Source organism: Eurytemora carolleeae, unplaced genomic scaffold, assembly GCF_000591075.1.
Source record: "Eurytemora carolleeae unplaced genomic scaffold, Eaff_2.0 scaffold4, whole genome shotgun sequence".
Lineage (NCBI taxonomy): Eukaryota > Metazoa > Arthropoda > Copepoda > Calanoida > Temoridae > Eurytemora > Eurytemora carolleeae.
This window is the reverse complement of record NW_019396191.1, coordinates 211,563-231,858: the sequence shown is the minus strand read 5'-3', so window position 1 is coordinate 231,858 and position 20,296 is coordinate 211,563. Positions and strand designations below refer to the sequence as shown.

General features: G+C 31.9%; 2 protein-coding genes across 4 annotated transcripts in view; one reads left to right on the top strand and one right to left on the bottom strand.

Annotated features, from left to right (window-relative positions):
• LOC111697751 (uncharacterized) overlaps positions 1-15,536 on the top strand; it is a 21,350-nt gene extending 5,814 nt beyond the window's left edge. For both annotated transcript variants that reach the window (XM_023467857.1, XM_023467856.1), the window contains exons 6-24: positions 2,153-2,186; positions 2,987-3,043; positions 3,821-3,910; positions 7,509-7,600; positions 7,747-7,827; positions 7,955-7,991; positions 8,136-8,165; positions 8,401-8,437; positions 8,982-9,116; positions 9,387-9,521; positions 9,817-9,849; positions 9,939-9,996; positions 10,082-10,123; positions 10,317-10,425; positions 10,672-10,728; positions 10,782-10,847; positions 13,540-13,626; positions 15,135-15,234; positions 15,285-15,536. In XM_023467857.1, the coding sequence (XP_023323625.1) occupies positions 2,153-2,186; positions 2,987-3,043; positions 3,821-3,910; positions 7,509-7,600; positions 7,747-7,827; positions 7,955-7,991; positions 8,136-8,165; positions 8,401-8,437; positions 8,982-9,116; positions 9,387-9,521; positions 9,817-9,849; positions 9,939-9,996; positions 10,082-10,123; positions 10,317-10,425; positions 10,672-10,728; positions 10,782-10,847; positions 13,540-13,626; positions 15,135-15,234; positions 15,285-15,367 (1,363 nt within the window). In that variant the 3' untranslated portion in view covers positions 15,368-15,536. The remainder of the gene's footprint in view (positions 1-2,152; positions 2,187-2,986; positions 3,044-3,820; positions 3,911-7,508; positions 7,601-7,746; positions 7,828-7,954; positions 7,992-8,135; positions 8,166-8,400; positions 8,438-8,981; positions 9,117-9,386; positions 9,522-9,816; positions 9,850-9,938; positions 9,997-10,081; positions 10,124-10,316; positions 10,426-10,671; positions 10,729-10,781; positions 10,848-13,539; positions 13,627-15,134; positions 15,235-15,284) is intronic.
• Positions 15,537-17,646: 2,110 nt separating this feature from the next.
• LOC111697733 (uncharacterized) overlaps positions 17,647-20,296 on the bottom strand; it is a 3,391-nt gene continuing 741 nt past the window's right edge. The window contains exons 2-3 of one of the 2 annotated variants that reach the window (XR_002764375.1): positions 19,195-19,440; positions 17,647-18,198 (exon numbers count right to left, since the gene is read on the bottom strand). Coding sequence is in view for 1 of the 2 variants with exons in the window: in XM_023467832.1 (XP_023323600.1) it covers positions 19,205-19,440 (236 nt within the window). In the remaining variant the exon portion in view is untranslated. Of the gene's footprint in view, positions 18,199-19,060; positions 19,441-20,296 lie in introns of those variants that run through there. The other variant, XM_023467832.1, reaches the window with a different exon arrangement.

Sequence of the window (20,296 nt, the reverse complement as noted above, 5' to 3'; positions counted from 1 at the left end):
CTGGACCAATCTATTTCCCTATACGCGACATATATACATATAGATAGATATATTTCTATAATAGTACAATATAAATTATTTTAATATGATTTATTTAATAAAACAAGACATTCGTATATGTATATATATATGTTGCTAATATAGCCGGCCATACAACTGAACCGATTGGGGGGTGTTATAAGCTAAAATAAACGAAATTTAAAAAAAATTCAGCTAGAATAACATAAGAAGCTTGTCTTGTCTTATCTTGTAAAAATAACAGTTTAGACACATTTTTATATATATTGTAATTTATCTTTGTCTATCTGCTATTTTGTTTGTCCGATCATAACTCAGGAACCTCTTGACCAATTTTCCTCAAATTTTGATTTGAGAAATCGGGAAAACCACAAGAATGTTTTAAGCTCGGTTTTGAGATTCTAAATTGAGTGGGACAACTTTAAAGCGAAAATTTAGTTTCCCAGTAACATCGACTAAGAGCAGGTAAACAACGGAGCAACTAGCTATGCTATGATAAATCTCTGAAATGCCCTGTAATCTTGTAAAAGAAGTGGACAGTAGAAATACTTAAAATTAGAATAGATCAGGTGTCCAAAAAATCTGGAGATGCTGAATTTATGGGGAAAAAAAGGATTTTTTGGGGCATTATTTTGAAAAGTTCTGAATTATAACCGGACTTCCTCAAAAGTATTTAATTCTAAAAAAAAATTTTAATTACTTGCTGAATGATATATTTCTCCATAAGGAAGTTTAGCGCATGTTTACATACAGTACACGATATACTGCAGGTTCTGTACTTTTCATTCTTGTTAAAAAGATGAAAATGTTCAGGTTTAAACACAGACTATAACACAGACTGCTTATCTCCTTTCACAGGGTGGGCTACGTATGCTTAAGTTGACCCGGCACGACATGCGACGTTTTTACGATAGGTTTTTTAAATTGCAATCTCACGGCCACTTGTGAACATAATACCCATTCTGGGGTTAAGTTTTACAACTTTTAAAAAAATACTCAAATTTTAAACATAAAACATAACATTTATGAATTTAGTCTTTTTCAAGATTTTGTGTTTCGTATCCAAAGGATCCTTAAATATCCCTGAATACAGATGTTTGCTGATTGGTCGTGTACAGTAACTGCACACTATAGAACATGCTGTGGAAAATATCCAAAGATAATATATATATAGATATGCAGGCAGGTATAAATTTAGAGGTCTTGAGAAAATGTGCAAACAGCACCATCTCTGTCGTACGCATGGCATTTTATCCTCTGGATTGTTGCTAATTTATCACTTTGTTTATGCGTGATAACACTAAATGCGTACTATAGTATCAACAATGTATACTGCATATTGTACTTAATGAAACAAATTAATCAATGCAAATAAAACTGAGGTAGGAATTTGACTAGACAAAGTTTAAATGTGCAAGTTGTACTGAATGGCATACGTAAATTAACGCAATTTAAATAAAAATTATGACTATAAAAGTACATCGAGTCTAGGACAAATTACAACTGATCTGATCATAACATAAACAAAACGCGTACTGTATGTTTGTGTTACCTTGAAATTTAATTTTATTGGTCAAACAGGTCCAGATAGCAACACTTGAACTATACAGGATGCAATACGCGTACTGTATGTTTATATAACACAAATGCGTATTTCCTACAGATAGCAGCAAGGGGAGAAAGGAATATAGAAAGTAATCAATTTGCTATAGATGTCTCTCCTTGCACATTTTCTCAGAGGTTCAAAAATTAGTTGTCTGCTACAAGAAATTTAGGAAGGAGGTTTCTACCTGCCTGCATATCTATATATATATTATCTTTGAAAATATCGCATGTTTAGCTATTAATCGATCTCTCTTATCCATCTTATTTCTGGTTTTAAAGTAATATGTGATATGTCATTAGACAGTATAGCTAGAACATAGTAATAACATCTTTGTCAATGAAATGTCCTAAAAATGGAATTGGCCAACTAAAATCCTTAAAATTATAATGGAATGTTTCAAAAAAAGTTGCTTCTTTAATCGAAAAGATTGGACTTTTTAGACATTTTTTTAAATGTGTGCAGAATTAAATCACCATGTTTTAAAAATAATATATTTGAAAAATCTTGCTAATGGTTCCAATTATTTAGATCTTTAAAGGCTGAGTCTATGAGCTCCAGACAGGTGAGAATTTCCCAAGAGTAGAGCTGGGCAAAGTTATCAATTTTTGACAAAACTTACCCATAATGCTAAGTTACTTTATTTATCTTGCTCTGTAAAAAAGGCATTTTTATTTCAAGATGATAAAATTTTCTTCTTAAGAACAATTCTTAAAGTAAAATTCATTCTCATTAAGAAATTATTAAGAAATTCGATTCCGCATCTATCCAATTTGGTAAATAAATTGTTAGTTGAAAACAAATTATGTTTAATATACATTATTTCAATTAACCGGAAACAATTATTGAATAAAATGAAAAAAATAACTACTGTGGTCAGAAAAAGCCCTTGATAACAGAAAATAACAGATCTTAAGAAAATAATTTTTTTCTAAATCTGATATTCAACTGCAGCAAATAAAAAAAAACATGAAGCAAATTTTGTTTTGACCCCACTGATATTTTGTACAATATTTAAGCTTTATCGACTAAAGCCCATTGACTTTTAACACAGGGTACCCTTCACAAAATGAGATTTCTGAGAAGTTAAACAGAATTCTTCAATCCTTCATGGTATCCCATTGTTCTAAACTGATTTCAGTCTTTCTGAAATCTTTGAATAAGTCAATGAAGTTTCTAGTCAACTGTACTGTCTCAGAAAGTTGGGTCTGCTGTATACTGAAAAAACTTATCAAACAGAACACCTTGATAACTTTTAATTGGTTTACCAATGAAGAAGACATTTTTGTTAATTTAACTTACTTTTATTAAATCAATGAAAAAAGACTGGACATGCTCAGCCCTTCTAACAAGTAATAATTTCAGGAGCCCAATGGTGAAATTTATGAAACCTCTGCTGCTGCTCAGTTGCAATATGAGAAGGTATGATATTAGTAATTATTGATATAGGGTATGCAGAGTAAAGAGTCCCCTGAATGCTAAAAATATGGCATTCAAACTGTGTTGGGGTTGAACATTGCAGGGCATGACTTTTCTCCTGTTTAATTTAAACCCATTACTGCAGAACTTTTGAAAAATGGGGAGTTGAAAGCCTTTAAGTCCCATCAGGTGGAATCTTCCACAATAGTCCAGTCCAGTCCTCACAGCCGGCCGAGTAAAAAACTGGTATCGTTGTGTATGGCTTGTATACTTATCAGGGGTTATACTTCTTCCAGATGTTGATGAATCGATAGGCGGAAGATGGAGTTCTTGTTTACAATTTAAATCCTATGTTTCGCTACTTCCCTGTAGGATAAGTCATGAGCAGATAAACACAGTGCTCTTCCAAACTGTTGCGCCAGAAGCCAGTATGGGCAAGTGGTCCGTACCCTTTTGAGAGCAGAAAGCAACTGTTTCCTGTCTATCTATTTTGAGAGCAGAAAGCAACTGTTTCCTGTCTATCTATTTTGTTTCTTTTATCACTGAAGGATTCTTCAGAAAAATTGTTCGCTCAGTATTTATAAATTATATTTTGAAGTTTCCTAAATTATGAGATTATATAATTATCATCAAAATGAACATTTTAATTCATAACATTTAGAGTAATAATTATAAACGATTAAGAAGTCAAATTAACAGACAAGCTATTTTTTTCACCCCACATAATATAAAGGTTTTAATTAATATTTTTTAATTGCTAAATTACTGATGTTGTTTTAGATATTTTCAAACCTAACCAAATTGAACTCGAAAATTCTCAACAGCCTAAAGATTGCAAGGTCAAAAACCAGTAAAGATAAAAGTGGTCAGGTAATTCTGTTAATATTTTTAATTAATAATCTTAATGTTGTAATATCACATGTTTTGGTGGAATGAAATCCCATAAAATTATCAATTAACAATAAATTTACAACCCTTAAGTTCCAGTTAAAATCTTCTGCATTGAAGTTTGTGTAATTATATTTAGTTTGATGTACAGAACAGTTTTTGTTCTGGGCATACGTTAAAACATCTTAATTTATTTAAATAAGTTAAAAAACTTATTATTATTTTAAAAAAAGGATCTGAAAGTATTTAAATGAGATTTGATTCCTTCTTCCGACATCTTTAAAGTTGGGGCATTGATTTTAGGTCCCTTTTTAAATATTCTTGTTTTTTACTTTATAAAGCTCCACACAAATCTGAAATGCTTGTTCTCAAATTTTTTCTCAAATCTCAAATTGTACCTAGTTTGAATTTATTATATTTGCATTTAAACTGACTAAAGATTGACCAAAACTGTAGAGTTCTAATCTCAGATTCTGTTAACCCTATAAAGACTTGGGGGTCTGAATCTATGTATAGCCGGGGGGGGGGGGCGTCCCACATCCCCCCCCTAGAAAAAGCCCCTAGAGAATAGGTATAGGGTTGAAATGCATGTTCATAGTCAAATTTTTCAAGGCCAGCTCATTTAAAGAAAATATTGTGATGATTATATGTATATATGGAGTCAAACATTATAGAAACCGAACGTATAGAAACCCCTAAGTATGGCAACAACGCGTATTTTGAGGGAAAATATTTTTTATATTTTTGCGAAATTTAATAATCAGTGTAAATAAAAATATCATTTCCATAACATCCTTTTATTTAAATGGTAAAACGGAATTTTATGAAATCATATTAACATTACCAGAGAACTTTTTTCGTATTTTTGAGAATTTTTTGTAGATATCATTTTTATAAAATAATTAATTTTGAATAGTAACACACAATTTTTATGTAACATATAAGCATCAATTTATGATGTCAGTACATAATTAAATCTGGGGAGACCTTAAAAACTAAAGAGAGCAGAACAAATGTACATAATAATCCAGATAGTTGTATAGTCTAGGGTATGCTAAAAAAAATAAAAATAATGATAATGATAATGATAAGCTAGAATGTTTTACAGAAAAGTTTAATTTCTCAAAGAAAAATGACTGGGATTTATCAGCGTTTCAGTATATTTGTCTAAATACATCGGTTTAAGGTTATTCTTGTTTTAATCTGTTTTCTTATGTGTTTTAGAAGACCACAGTTCAGATAGATGCAGTAAATTAGCCCTCTGTTCATTTGTAAGGTTCTTGAGCATATTTAGCTCCTCAAATGCTCCTGCTAAAATCCAGTCTGTGATTTTAAAAAATCTGATGGAAGTAAGACATTCCAGAGAAGGTCATAGGTTCTGAGCTGCTCCCATAGAGAATAGAATATATATTAGAGGGGGATTTACTAGAAAAAAGTGTAAAACGGCCATTTTGTTGTACTGTTTCCATACTGCAGGTGTACTTCACATATTTATGCTATAAAACTTTTTGGGCCCTGGAATATCATTTTATAGAAAATCTAAAATTAATGTTTAAAGAAATCCAAATTATGAAATAGGCTGGTTTCATAATTGACCAATGATCATTTCACATAGACTCTATGCCTTCCACTTTACAAACGAAGATTTTCCGTTATAACTATAAATCAAATGATGTTTTTATTCACCTAATTCATTGTAAAGTTTATTTAACAGTATAAAAAATTCGAAATTGAAATGAATAGTCTAGGGAACATACTGTATTAATGTACTCTACTGCATATAATTTGTGAACATTTACATGATTTGTACACTTTGAACTCCCTTTCAGGCTGAAAGGGACTGACAAAATTCATACCGAGAGATTCTTTAAATTCCACTCTAATATATATTCTATTCTCTATGGCTGCTCCTCAATATCTGCAATTCTCTGTCTAGTCTTGAGATACTTCCAATGTGCAATCCTCAAAGCCTCTCGTTCAGGAAGGTCTTCATTCATCTGTTTGTCAGAGCAGCTTCTCTGAACCCAGATCCCTCATTTAGCTGCTCTAGTTCAGGACCTCTGAACATGAAGATCTCATTTAGATGCTCCGGAACAAGACATCTCTGAACAGCTTCCTCAGCTTCATGCATCTCATGAAGCTGTACTGGATCAGGATCTATAAACTCAAATACTTCACTTAGCAATTCGGTAGTAGGATCACCCTGAGCAGCTTACTCAGATTCAGATAGATTCTCTAGTTCTATATCTGGACTAGGAGTCCTGGGAGTGGAGGATTCAGAAGAGAATATACCATCCTTTAACCAAGGCAGCAGTTCTTCAACTATAGCTTGTAGCTCATCAACAACATCTTCCATATCTTCTAGTGCAGGGGCTTCCTCCAGGTCTCATATTAGATCCTGTGAGTCATAAACCTCCTGGTTTCTCATATCTGGAGGACAATAGATCCTGTCCTCATAGATCCGCAAGATTTCCTCCTCTCCTGGAGTCCTTGGTCTATACTAGTATTCTAGCTGCTCCTGGCAACAAGCAAGATTGGGTTCTTGTATAGAATCCTCTGCAGAGTATAGAGCAGCTCCTGGTGTACTGGCTAGACAGTCTAGATCTCCTCTATTTGTACATCCTGGTTTTTCTGTATCTCCAGTTTTTCTGTTCATAGAACCATCTGGACTGGTAGTTGGACTGACTAAACTGTAGTTGGACTTGTTCGTCCTGAATATCTTGGTTGCTCTATTTCTCCAGTGGCCCTGTCCATAGGACCAGCTTAAGAATAAAGAGTTTCATCTGGTACATCTTGGTCCATGGTTGGACTAGCTGGAACTGTTACAATCGGTGGATAGTCCCGACTGGCCAGTATGAGTACAATCGGTTCAGTTCCAGAAACTGCACGAGATGAATCTCTTAATGTACGGATGAATCTGATGATACATATTCATGTATACATGATGGGAGAAGATGCTGGTGGCCTTCTGTGTTCCCTGACAGGCATGTTGAAGATTCATCTATTTGTTAACTGCCTGTTAGCTGTCCAAATGTGCAAGTCCCTTGGCCTTGTTTTAAATAGACTATAGAGCTTTGCTACATGTCCATACTGATCAAGGTTACTGGGTGCACTAGCTCCTATTCTTCAGCTTCCCTACTCTGCTCAGATCCGAAGAAAGGGTTGAAGGATTTTCCAGTATATGATCATACTCTAAATATTACATCATGCTTTAAATATTACAATATCAAAGTGTGACACATGTTTATATATCCAATTTTCAAGGGCTTTTCAAAAATATAGTTTTTAGATCTGTAGCTTTAGTCACAACAATTTTTTTGGACTATTTTGGATTTTTTTCACTAACTGGACTTGTTTCTGCCCTATACCAAACCCTATGCATTAAGAAAAAAATGTTAACAAAAAAATCCTTTAAATTTCTTTTCATTAAAAGTCACAAAATTTCACAATGATAGTGTCAAAAATGAGAGTGATAGGACTGTTTAGGGTTAAAAGATGTACTTTCAAAGCAGAAAACCCAAAATGTAAAGGAATAGACCCCAATATGTATATCTGATGCTATAATTACAATAATTACCAGATCTTGGGCAAGGCAAAGAAGGTGAACCAACTAGTTAAGGAACTGGTCACCACCAACATCACAGTGTTGGAGTCTGCTGTTGAGTTCCTCAGGGATAACTGAAGACAATAATAATCTTGAAAGTTCTTAACAAACTATAAATTCAAGTTAGTTTTTTTCTGAAGGACACCATCTCTACATCCTGCTGATATTAAACAAATTATAATATCCCAGATTTTATTGTCTTTAAATGATAAAGGTTGACCACTACATCTGCTCTACTAAACATAGATGCTTGTATGAAAGATCCTACTTCTGCTACCTGTACTGTAGCTTATGGGTATGATCATTACTGTATATTAAAAATTAAAGTTTGTTTTTTGTTTTATTATATAACTGCCCAATCTTTAAATTGAACATTTCCTTTTTATTAAAATTATTAAGTAAACTAATAATATATTATCAAGGGATCCTTTCTCCTTACCTGCAACATTGAAATCAAAGGTATTATTATCAATATAATTGATTTTTAAACACTAACATATCTGTTATTATTACAGTGTGATGGATCAGTTTAACACTAATATATCTGTTATTATTACAGTGTGATGGATCAGTTTAACACTAATATATCTGTTATTATTACAGTGTGATGGATCAGTTTGCTCCAGTTTAAAGGTATCTTGTTAATAATTTATCATAAATCAACAGTCTTTATGCACTTTTAATTAAGATTATCAACTTTGCTGAATTTAACCTCCTGAATTACAGTTTCAAAGTCCAAAGTTTTTAAACTCCTGAAAACCCCCCTCCCTCCCCCCCCCCCATAATTCCACAGTGCCTAAAAAATTCTACAGAATCTGATTTTGAAATTAAATGATAATAGTAATCTTAATTTTATAATTTGTATTAGAGTTGTATGGAAAATCCTTCCTCAGTGAACTGCACAGGTAAATTTACAGTGAATATTTACTGGAATTTGTAGTGCTCTCAAGACAGACATGGATACAGTGAAAACTTGCTTCACTAATCCTTCGGATGGAGGTTGTACAGGTTCAGTTTAGTTCTGATTAAAATTACTGACATTTAAATTTCAACCAAGTATTCAATTAGTATTCATATATTTTTAATTGCATGTTACTATTTAAAAATAATAATAAAAAGCACTAAATCTTTATCTGATTTCCGACCCAACCTAAAACAATACCATATAAATAATTTAAATGGAGTGACCAGCAAAGAATGTTTGTTCATCAAATCAATAAATTTTAAAGTAATTTTCAGGAAGATGTAGGTAGGTTGTCCCAAAATGGGTGGAGATTAAAGCATAATAATTTGAATAAAGTTCTGGCTTGTGCTTTTTTTGCACAATATTTGATATTTTACCCACCCTTGCTAGTCACTCCCTTTAATTATTTAAAGGATAAAATAAAGAAAATAATGCTTCTAATTATGTTTTAACTATTTTTCTTTCTTGAAAAATGTTTACTTTAGTAATTTATGGCACCAACAACTCTTTACCTGGAGTATTAGCCGGAAAATGTGATGGATCAACTTGTGCAGTTTTAAAGTCAGACTTGAGTACAGTTCAGACCTGTTTCAAAGATCCATCTGATGTAGCATGTACAGGTACAATAACTGAAAATTTGTATCACACAGATGAGAGATGCGAGAGTTGGCTTACTGATGAAACTATCAGTTGGGTTTTGAGAATGACCAAACTAAGACAACAATTTTGATTATGTTGATCAGCAAAAAAAAACTTTGGTAAAGGATAAGCAGTTGAAAGGAATCCAAGGCATTAAAATGAAAAGTGCCATTTTGTGCTGAAGGCACAAATTTAAGATTCAAAAGTACACCCCTAATTCAGAGTAAAGAAACACAGTGGCTCCTGTTCAGGAACTTACAGCACTGAAAACTCATTGCCTGCTGTCATATCTGGAAAATGTGAGGAAGAAACCTGTTCTGCTCTAAATGCCAACCTTGCCACGGTTACAACCTGCCTTGTTAATCCCACCGAAGAAGTGTGCATAGGTAAGGATACCTTAAACAGTAAGCTAGTACCTTTCTTAAGATAAAGTGAAAATCACTCTCTAAATCATTAATCTTTACAAGGTTCACATTCACTGTATTAGGCTACTCATATCTTACATTGCTTTTGACTTTTCAATTTTCTTCCCTATACTCTCATTAACCCTTACTTAACCCTTAAACTCATCACTATCATGATTATATAATTTGTGAGAACTGATTTGTACGGTAATATTGAATTCAGCAGGTAGATTTGCAGATCAGTATAGATTTGATATTTTAATTTCAAATGTTTCAGGAGATGGACTGCTTACTTGGGCTAAATATTTAAGTAAGTTTTAATTGACAATGTTTTATTATTTCTTGAAAAAAAAACTTTTTATTAATAATATTGATGATAATGATATTAAAAAATGCTAGAACAGCCAAGTGTTCAATGCGCTCTAGGAGTGAAAACTGGACCATTGCCATTTATCAAGTAAGTAATAGTCCTTCAGAAAATTAGAATCATAATATGATTTTAATATTTAAAATGGTTGATTAGTAATTATATAATCTTGCAGGTCATCCGAAAAAGCCGAACCCAACAGCTGCAGTGTCTTACCGTAAGTTATCAAGGGAACAAATTCTTTGCTTCAAAATCCGATTTTCAAAACCCTATATCTTACCTACCCAATGTTGCAGACCTTAGATATTTCAAACTAAGACTTCTGTTATATCAAACAATATGAATTTAAAATATCAAAGGTTTACATCATTTAATTGTAACATTTAAAACACATTTAAAAATAATTTTAGATACTACTATCGAGTTGTATTTAACTCATGTATCGAATCAGAACCACCAAATGTCATCAACCAAACTGTCTACCAAACAAGCTATTTTCATGTCTTCTTCTCAAATCGGGTAAGTTCTAAAGATTAGAGATTAAGAATATCAGAACTAAGGTCAAGACTTATGAATGGCTCTATTCTACAATGATTGATCTGGTTATCCATGTTGCAACACTTTCAGAGATACATATGCTTGAACCCTCAAATTTAGTTGTTCCTTATGAGTTCCTTGGCTATTCAAGGGGGATTAATCTTTCAGAAAACTAAATACATTGATAACTGATAGATTCATGAATGTGATCATCAAGCTTGGTTCTAGGTTGGACGATCTGCTGATTCCACAGATGTTCAAATAAACCAGGATGGGTGGTATCAGGTAATCATAATCATTTTAGTAAATTAGCATGAAATTAAATTAATTTCTTTAAGGTTGAGATGTCCACCTTCATGACAGTATTAGAGGCTGGTTCCAATTCTAGAATCCAGGCTTTCAGGGTATTATTTATTATTTTTAAAGAGGCTATTTCTAAATTACTTCCATTCTACAAACAGGAACTAAAATAACATGAAGTTTTATCTCTGATGTGAAACACAATCTTACGGAATCCTTACATACATTCATAATGCTTTACTTAATTAATCAGATTATTATTTACTTAATTTTTTATTTCTTTTCCGAAAAAATACATTATTTTTTGTTTAAAAAACGGAGAAAAAATCTGTGGACAAGCGTTTCAAGTTGTTTTGCATAGTGCATACTGTAAAACATAATATGCTCTTCTACACTTTACTCTTCTGCCCTCCTGTTACTCGAGGGAGGGTGGTGCAGAGGCGCCTTGATCTCCGCAAAAATGACCTCCAAGCCTCCGGATTTGCAGAATTACCTACAGGCCCCGCAAAACTGGTCTCCCAGCCTCCGTGACGTCACCAAGCCTCCCGCCATTCTGTCTCCACGCCAAGCATTTTGGTCTCCGCTTGTTGTTTTTATTTTTTCTAAATTTATTGGCTTAACCAAACAAATATCAAAACATATCTCTTCATAGTAGACTCCGTCATAGTTTTAAGAACCGTTTAATCAACAATTTTGACATGTTAATTCATTCAATTGTTCTGAGTCTAAAACTAAAGAATGCGCGAATTTTAAGTTCGAGGTTAAAAGTTCTGTAAAATAATGAATAGCTACTTAAATATTAAACTTTATCAATTTTAAATTTGAATTTCCCGGGAAAAATCTGAACTAATCAGAGAAAAGGATTTGAAGAATTATTACGTAAGTATCGGTAAATTCGGTAATCAGCTGTTTTTTAAATTTTAAGTTATTTACGTGACGGAAAGCAAAGCATATTTCCAGTTACAACCGTATTTTGGGTATACGTGCAAACATTAATTAATCTAAAACGTGAAATATATTAAATCAAGGTTTTTACTTTTAAATATATCGTAATTAGTTGAATGCCGCTTACCGCTGAATGATGATAGAAAAATAGGGATTGCGGTTCAAGATTTTAACCCTCTGTGTTTAAGTTTCAACTCGTCGATTTCGGCGAGTTAAATATTTAACCACAGGGTTAAATATTTAACCTCACGGTTAAAGTTCAGGTTTAAATTAAGTCAAATGTGGCATTTAACCATGAACTTAAAATTTAAGTCAAAACTTTTCGTTCTTTAGTTTTAGACTCTGGAGTTGTTTTTCTGTAAAAGTTCACATTAAGATGGAATGAGTAAAAGACGACCTTTATTAACGACGTATCTAATATTTTTGAAGGCATCATGATTTGAAGATTTTATTAACTCTCGATTCCTTGGCATTACATTTTATCATAAAATGCAAATTATTGAGGATCTGTCCTATAATATACGAGTTTTTGCGCACCCCCTCCCCCCACATCTGTATATCAATTTTTATTTATATGACTAATTCCTCGAATTATTAATATAAAAATTTAACTTATTAAAACAACAAGATATGACACGAAGCTGCCCTAACCTGTTAGTATAGCATGTAATAGATATTTAAATTATTTTAATTCTTTGTTTCAATTTTTAAAAAATAGTTCTTCAATATTTTCTAAAGCATACGATAAAATCACAAATACAAGGATTTCACAAAAACTACCTTGTTTTGTAAATTGCTGCTGATATTGTTTGATTTGTATATGAGACCCCTCTAAAATAATATAAAATTTTTCTATCTTTATACAAAACTGCAATAGTTTTTCACAATTTAAGGAATTTGTGAAATTTAGAAAAACAAAATACAAGCCTTTAATCTCAATTAAAATTCACTTTTCAATACAAAATGTTAATGTATCATTCTGAACTATTTCATCATGTTGAGAATTTTTTAAAAAAAGGTTCTTGGTGGAAATAAAAGCCAAATATTCTTTTATTGGAGCCTAAATGCGGGGCTTGGAGACAGAATGGCAGGAGGCTTGGAGGTCATTTTTGCGGGGCCTGGAGGTAATTCTGCAAATCCGGAGGCTCGGAGGTCATTTTTGCGGGGATCATGGCGCCTCTGCACCCCCTCCCTCGTTACCCCTGTAACCTAGTTATTCCATTTGTCATGGTGTTAAGTTATTCAACACTTGGTGCGAACAGCATTTCTTGTCAACAAATTTACTGAATTACAGATTTACCTTCTGCTTTTACCTCATCAGTTTCTGTAAGCTGTTCTCTTTAATCTCTCCTGTTCCAAATACAGTTTTAGATACAGGGTGTCCCACGAAACATGACACTAACAAGACGAATTGAAAGTCGTCTTTCAACTTTTAAGTAATTGGTGACGTTCAGTCTTCCACCTTCTTTTACATGCATGATTCCTGAAACAATAATCACACAATTTGCCTAGTCCTGCCGTTTCCAAATTGTGGTTTGCCTTTTTTGTGCATTCAATATTACCGGAGATATTAAGAATTTCGTTCAGATTTAATTTTTATAAAATAAAACCAATATTGTCCAGATCTGAAGGAAATTCATCATTTCTCCGGAAATATTGAAAGCACAAAAAAAGAAGACCACAATTTGGAAATGCCAAGACAAGGGGTATTTTGTGATTATTAATTCTAGAATTTTCCTCATAAAAAAAAGTTTTCGAAAAAATGCCGCAAATTATTTCAAAGTTCTAAGACGACCTTCAAAATCGTCTAGATATTGTCATGTTTCGTGGGACACCCTGTATATGCTCCAGGTTTCTAAAAGAGACCCATTAGATGGATGTGCAGACATTTCTACTCAAACATGTTCCAATCTCATAACTCAAGACACTAAGAACTCGGTAAGTTGACACACGGTCTTGACCACAGCAAATCCTTGATAATTTCGAAAATTATTCCTAATACTTATGACATAATGCCTAATTATTACCTGGATATTCATTAGAGGAGGTCGTGGTTTTCAGACTTAAGTAGGAAGTACAAAATAATTTGAGATATTATTTAAAAAATAAATTGATTTCTGAAAAAATCTTTAAATTCAACATTGAAGTGCGAAAATTTCCATTTCCAAGGTTCTGACGTCGTCGTTTTCTGTGTGAAGACGGTATTTGTTTCAGAATATTAACACAATGGAGCAAACTCGCACTTATTGGTTTTGTTTTTGGTTTGGTTTGGCTTGGTTCACAAGTTACAAATGAAGGAAAAATCTTTAGCTAAGGCTCAATAAAGGTAACAAGGGTACTATCTGTGGACAAGCGTTTCAAGTTGTTTTGCATAGTGCATACTGTAAAACATAATATGCTCTTCTAGTAAACTAATAATATATTATCAAGGGATCCTTTCTCCTTACCTGCAACATTGAAATCAAAGGTATTATTATCAATATAATTGATTTTTAAACACTAACATATCTGTTATTATTACAGTGTGATGGATCAGTTTAATATGCAATTGGATGAATTGGATAGTTAACAAAAATTACATTACATATGCAAACATTTATTGACCCTTACAAATTATAAAAGCATATTTAAATGTCGTCTTCATTTTCTGAGAATCTGAATGTCTTATTTTTAAAATCTGTTTATTATGCCCAAAAAATGAATTATATGGTATTCATTGTCAAATCATCTACTCTCAAGGCTTTGAAGATTTAGAAAATCAAGAGCATTATTTTAAAATTAATTTAATCATGCTTAAATAAAGGGGCTAAAAGATCCAAAAAAGGCAAAAACTTGACTATTAAACTACCTATTTCTCCTGAAATATTTGACCTATAAAAATCAATAAAGCCCTAAATGTATATTTGGAATTTTTGGAGAGGGATCTCTGGTTCACAAATTTTATTTTATGTTACATATGTTATTTTATGTTACATGTTAACTATAAAATGAGAAATGCTAAAAACTACTGGCCCCCAAATTTGTTTCATATTTAGACTTCATGGGCCCTATTAAAACCAGGGTTGTTTTGTTTCAATGTGTTTAATCAAAAAGGTCAACTCATGACCTCCTCTAATATTCATAGTAACTATTAGGTTTATAGATACAATCAAATAGAGTCAATGGCAACGTAGAATTTGTACACTCTCAGTATACAGCTGTATCTTTAAGTCATAAGTTTCAACTTATTGTTTGCGTCCGACAAAATTATTGATAATAGTGTTAATTTCAGAAAAAAGTGCTTTTTTTACAGAAAAATAATTGTAACTTTATGTATTCTTTATTTTCTGTTTTTACACTTTGTTTTCCTTGTTATATTTGACACTTGTGACGTCATATATAATTGGTCCATTTCTCTGTTGCCACCTATTGTAAGCGATAATCTATTTGGATACAATGTGTTCTAGGTCTATGAGTCTGACGTTCTGATTGATGCCCCGTACAGAAGCGAAGGAGCATTTCAAATGTGTGCTGGTGACAAGATTATACTGATCTTCAGCAAAGATGGTAAAATGCGTAAAATTGATTTTTTCTACTTTTCATTGTTCGTTTTTTAGGTGATGAAACTGCTATGATTACAGATTCTAACAAATTAGATCAAACAATTTTAACTGTTACCAAACTATGGTACACGCCTTAAAAAAGGAGACGTCTTGACTGTAAAATTACAATTCCTCTTTTGAAAAGGAATGGTTCCAGAATCTTGAAAAGACTCTTAATTATAAGTATACATTATATATCTTTATATACAGGGTGTCCCACGAAACATGACAGTATGCAAGACGACTTGAATGATTTTTTATATAATTTGCTGCGTTTATTTGTCAACCTAATCTTAGAAGTAAATTTCTAGAGATAATAATCACAAAATTTCCCTAGTCCTGCCATTTCCAAAATGTGGTCTGCCTTTTTTGTGCTTTCAATATTGCCCGAGATATGAAGAATTTCGTTCAGATTTCGACAATTTTGCTTTTATTTAACAAAATTGAAATCTGAACCAAACTCTTTATATCTCCGGTAATACTGAAAGCACAAAAAAAACAGACCACTTTTTGGAAATGCCAGGGATAGGAGAATTATGTGATAATTGATTCAAGAATCATACATGTTAAAGTAGATAGAAGACTAAATGTCACAAATAAATTCAAACACCAAAGACGACTTTCAAGTCGTCTTGCTATTGTCATGTTTCGTGGGACACCCTGTATATATATTTACTGCCATTGTGACCTCCTACATGTTTTTGTCTAGTATTTAAAATTAATATCCATTAACCAATTATTACTATTAAATATATGTTTAAAATATTTTTTCCGAATGTTCTTTTTTGATTACTGTATTAAGTTATGAATAAAATAAGGTTGGTTGACCAATTTTTGTTTGATTTCATGCCTTTTTAAAATGTTCTTTTCAGATAATTTTAACTTTGATAATTTATTTTAATCAAATTTTACAATATTTTACAATATTTATATGATATCAGATACAAATATTTTGATATTTCTATATTTCTTCTTCATCTTTCATAATCTTTCAATCATATATCGGCTAATTTTTTCTTTTTAGATTAATAATATTTCTCAAGCTGCATGCTTTTTACAAGAGCCATTATATCATTTATTACCAGGTTTCCAGGGAGTAAAAACTATGTCTCTTGTAAATTCAAAGATCCTGAATTGATTTACTTAACAAGCTTACAACTGTCTAATAGTGCTCTAACAATAAATCCTACATTAACAGTTATGATATTGGTTTTCTAAAGATATACAAATATTCAGGCTGAGCTCTTGCTAGAAATCAGTCGAGGGAAAGTAATGGTATTTTTGAATGTTGACATGGAAACGCCTCAACATGGAAACGGAAACCTCCGCTAATTGTAATTTTTTGAGGTGTTTCCTGTTTTCTCAAAAATAATCAGAAATCCCTTATATCATTTTTTGAGGGACTCCCCTCTTTTTTCGATCGGTTTCACCGATTTTTAGGTCGGATTCTGGTTTTTACAGGTCAAATATTTTTGAGGGATTTCCCAATATTTTCGATCCGTTTCCGGACAATGATTTTTTAATTATTGACAATATGAACTATTCAAAAAATATTTTTACAGATTTAATTTATCTTAAAAATATTTGAGCTAATTTTATTGTAAAAAGAAAAAGCTTTAAGGCAAAACTTAGAACTACGCTACGAGAGCATCATTTCATGAAGAAACATGACATTTTTTTAATTTGTATAATTTGATTTTTTAATGATTTTTTTTGTGAGCGTGCGTCGCGGCATCACTAAAAAAGGAAGAGATTAATTGAAGGTAATTAAAAAGACAGCGAAAAATTAGAGGGTTACTAGTAAAAGATTCAATGAAAAAATAAATTGAATTTTTAATAAAGTAAGAAAAAATTGAAACAAATGACTAACAATATAAAATGATTCCTGATAAAAATATTTAAATGAAAGAAATTTATTAATAAAGTAAGAAAATTAAATCAATTAAACAACAAGTAAAACAGTTTCGTGATAAAATTAGGTTAAATTTAAGTAAGAAAATGAATCAATTAATTAACAATCAATAAAAATATTCCTGATAAAAAATATTTAAAAGAAAGAAAATTAGTAATAAAGTGAGAAAATAATTCAAATGGACAACAAGTAATAAAAAGTATCGTGAAAGGATTATTTAAATGAGGTAAAAAGAATTAAAAAATTTTGAGTAAACCTAAAATGATTGGGTAATTAAGAAAAGAAACTTTGAAAACTAATAGATTAAAAAATAATAAAATAACTGATCAATTATAAGTTAAAAAGAATGAAAAGAAAAAATTTTTAAATAGTGACTAAGAATTTAAAATAGATTATTAAGAGTAAGAATCCTAAAAATGGTTAAATAAGATAACAATAATTAAAAATTCTATGCAAAGAGGGATTAATGCTTGAAAAAGGAAGTACGATATAAGGAGTAATGAAATCTGAATAAGAAAAGAAATATAGAAAAATAAAAACTATTTTGAGAAAGGTATATGAGTATAAAAGTTTCCAAGAAAAAGAAATTGACTTATTTAGTCCCAACTTATATAAGGTAAATGGGTAATAAAGAAAACTAAGAAAACAAGATAAAGATAGAAAGCAAAATTAAGTGAGTTAAGGAAATTAGCAGAGGATTATGCCATTGGAAATGAGCAAAAAGAAATTGTATTGGGAAAGGTTGAAGATTTAATAGAAATAAGAAAAAACGTAACTGTCCTAATCTTATAGGGAGAAGCTAGTAGAGGGAGAAGGTGTGTTCACGCCAAGGTTAGAATAGAGACTGGCTCACAGACAGGTAGGGAGAGAGAGAAGTAGAACCGGGCAAGAGTAGAACATGTGGTGGGCGAGGGCCGCGTACAGTAGAGCAGAGTACAAAGAAAGGTAATCTGCAGGGGCGCTCCCGAAAGTCGTCTTCCTCACTCAGTTTAACCAACTGCCATTCTATCTAGTCACCTAAACAAGCATTAAAAATGTAATATTCTGAAAGGATATAAAACAATCATGAACTACAGTAAACATCAACAATTACTTATGATATAGACTTTAAAATCTATGTTATGAACAATGTGATATTTAACAAATCTTAAATAATAGTTTCTAAAAATATAAGAACAATTCTTGTAAAATAGAAGTAAAATTCAGCATATCTGAGGACCTTCGTAAGCTAATGCACACACTAAAACGCTAACTTTTATGACTACTTTTATTTTAGCAACATATTAACTTTGGAAACAGAGATAACTAACGAGCATGCTTATTTTTAACATGCTTCTTTAAACCCTGTGCTGAAGGTGCAACATATTTACATTGCGAACAAGGTTATCTAACTCCTTTATGTTTACTTTCAACATGAATCTTCAGAGCACCTGCTGCAGTTGCAGCATGCTCACATTGTGAGCAATGAAATCTCACTCCTTTGTATTTACTTTCAACATAAATCTTCAGAGCACCTGCTGCAGTTGCAGCATGCTCACATTGTGAGCAATGAAATCTCACTCCTTTGTATTTACTTTCAACATAAATCTTCAGAGCACCTGCTGCAGTTGCAGCATGCTCACATTGAGGGCAAGGATATCTCACTCCTTTATGTTTAATTTCAACATGTATCTATTACGGCGTAATTTCGCGAAATTGAAGTTTCGCTAAATACGTCGTAATTACGAGTAATTATAGTTTCGCCTATTACGCATAATCATTACAAAATTTCACGAAATTACGTTGTAGAAATTATGCGAAATTACGCCGTAATTACGCGTAATTATATTTTCGCTTATTACGCGTAATCATTACGAAATTTCGCAAAATTACGTTATATAAATTACGTGAAATTACGCCGTAATTTCGAGAAATGGATATTTCCCCAATAACGCGTAATCCTGTGAAATTACACGAAATGAAAATCATTACGCGTAACTGCACGTAATTACGCATAAGAGAATATTCTATTACGTTGGAAACCCTACACTCCTTCGTGTATACTTTCAACATGAGTCTTCAGGATAACAGCTGTAGTTGCAGCAAAATCACATTCTGGGCAAGGATATCCTCCTTCGTGCTTACTATCTACATGGATCTTCAGATTCCTTGTTGTTAATGCAAAATATTTGAATTGAGAACATGAATATCTGTGTTGACTCTTCCTGATTCTCTTTGGTTCAGATTGTAGAGGGTCCAATTCATAATCTGAGTTTTCATCTAAATAGAAAATTAGTTATTTTTACATCTGGTATTACTTATAAAGTTTATTTGTAAACTTTCATATATTTATTAAATACAAGGTATTTGCAGTTTATTCTTTCTAAAATTTCCCAGTTGCCCTGAATAGTGAATATTTCATAAAAGCAACACACATTAGTATGGTTATTATCTATATATATATCTATCTATTTATTAAGACTCCCCAATAACTCAAGTGTTATCAGGTAACCAACCCTCCCTACAACCCAGAGCCCCCTTTTAAGGGGTGCATGGATCACAGAGTTAGTATGACATGTGAAATGATACTGTTATATATATACTCGCGTGTTTGTTGGGGCGTTTGTTTGTATCCAATAAACGTAATAACGGCTGAACTGATAAGGCCAATATTTTTTTTGTGGGACCTCACAAGACTCCAGGGAACTTATGATAGTCAGAATTTTTTAAAAATTTCATGGAAAATTTTCGGTTCTTTAAAATCCCCAAAAAATTGATAATCCGTGATTGTTTAACCCCAAGGAAGGTTTATGAAAAACCAAAATTGAAAGAAAAAATGCACCAATTCGAAAAAAATAAGCCAAAATTTGAAAATGATATATAAGTGCCGACGTTCAGAGCAACACTTAAAATTTAAAATTATTTAAAGCGAGCCTAGTAAACAATGGATTTTTAATTTAATTTATTTTAAATAAAGAAATGAAATAAAAAGTCATTGTGCTTGTCCTCCGAATGGTGAATATTTTGTTTATTTTTTAAGTTTGAATAATACTATATATTATTTGCAAATTTGGCACAATATCCTCCCTCCCCCAGGGGCGGACATAAGGATTCTGTAGGGTGGGGGGAAATATTT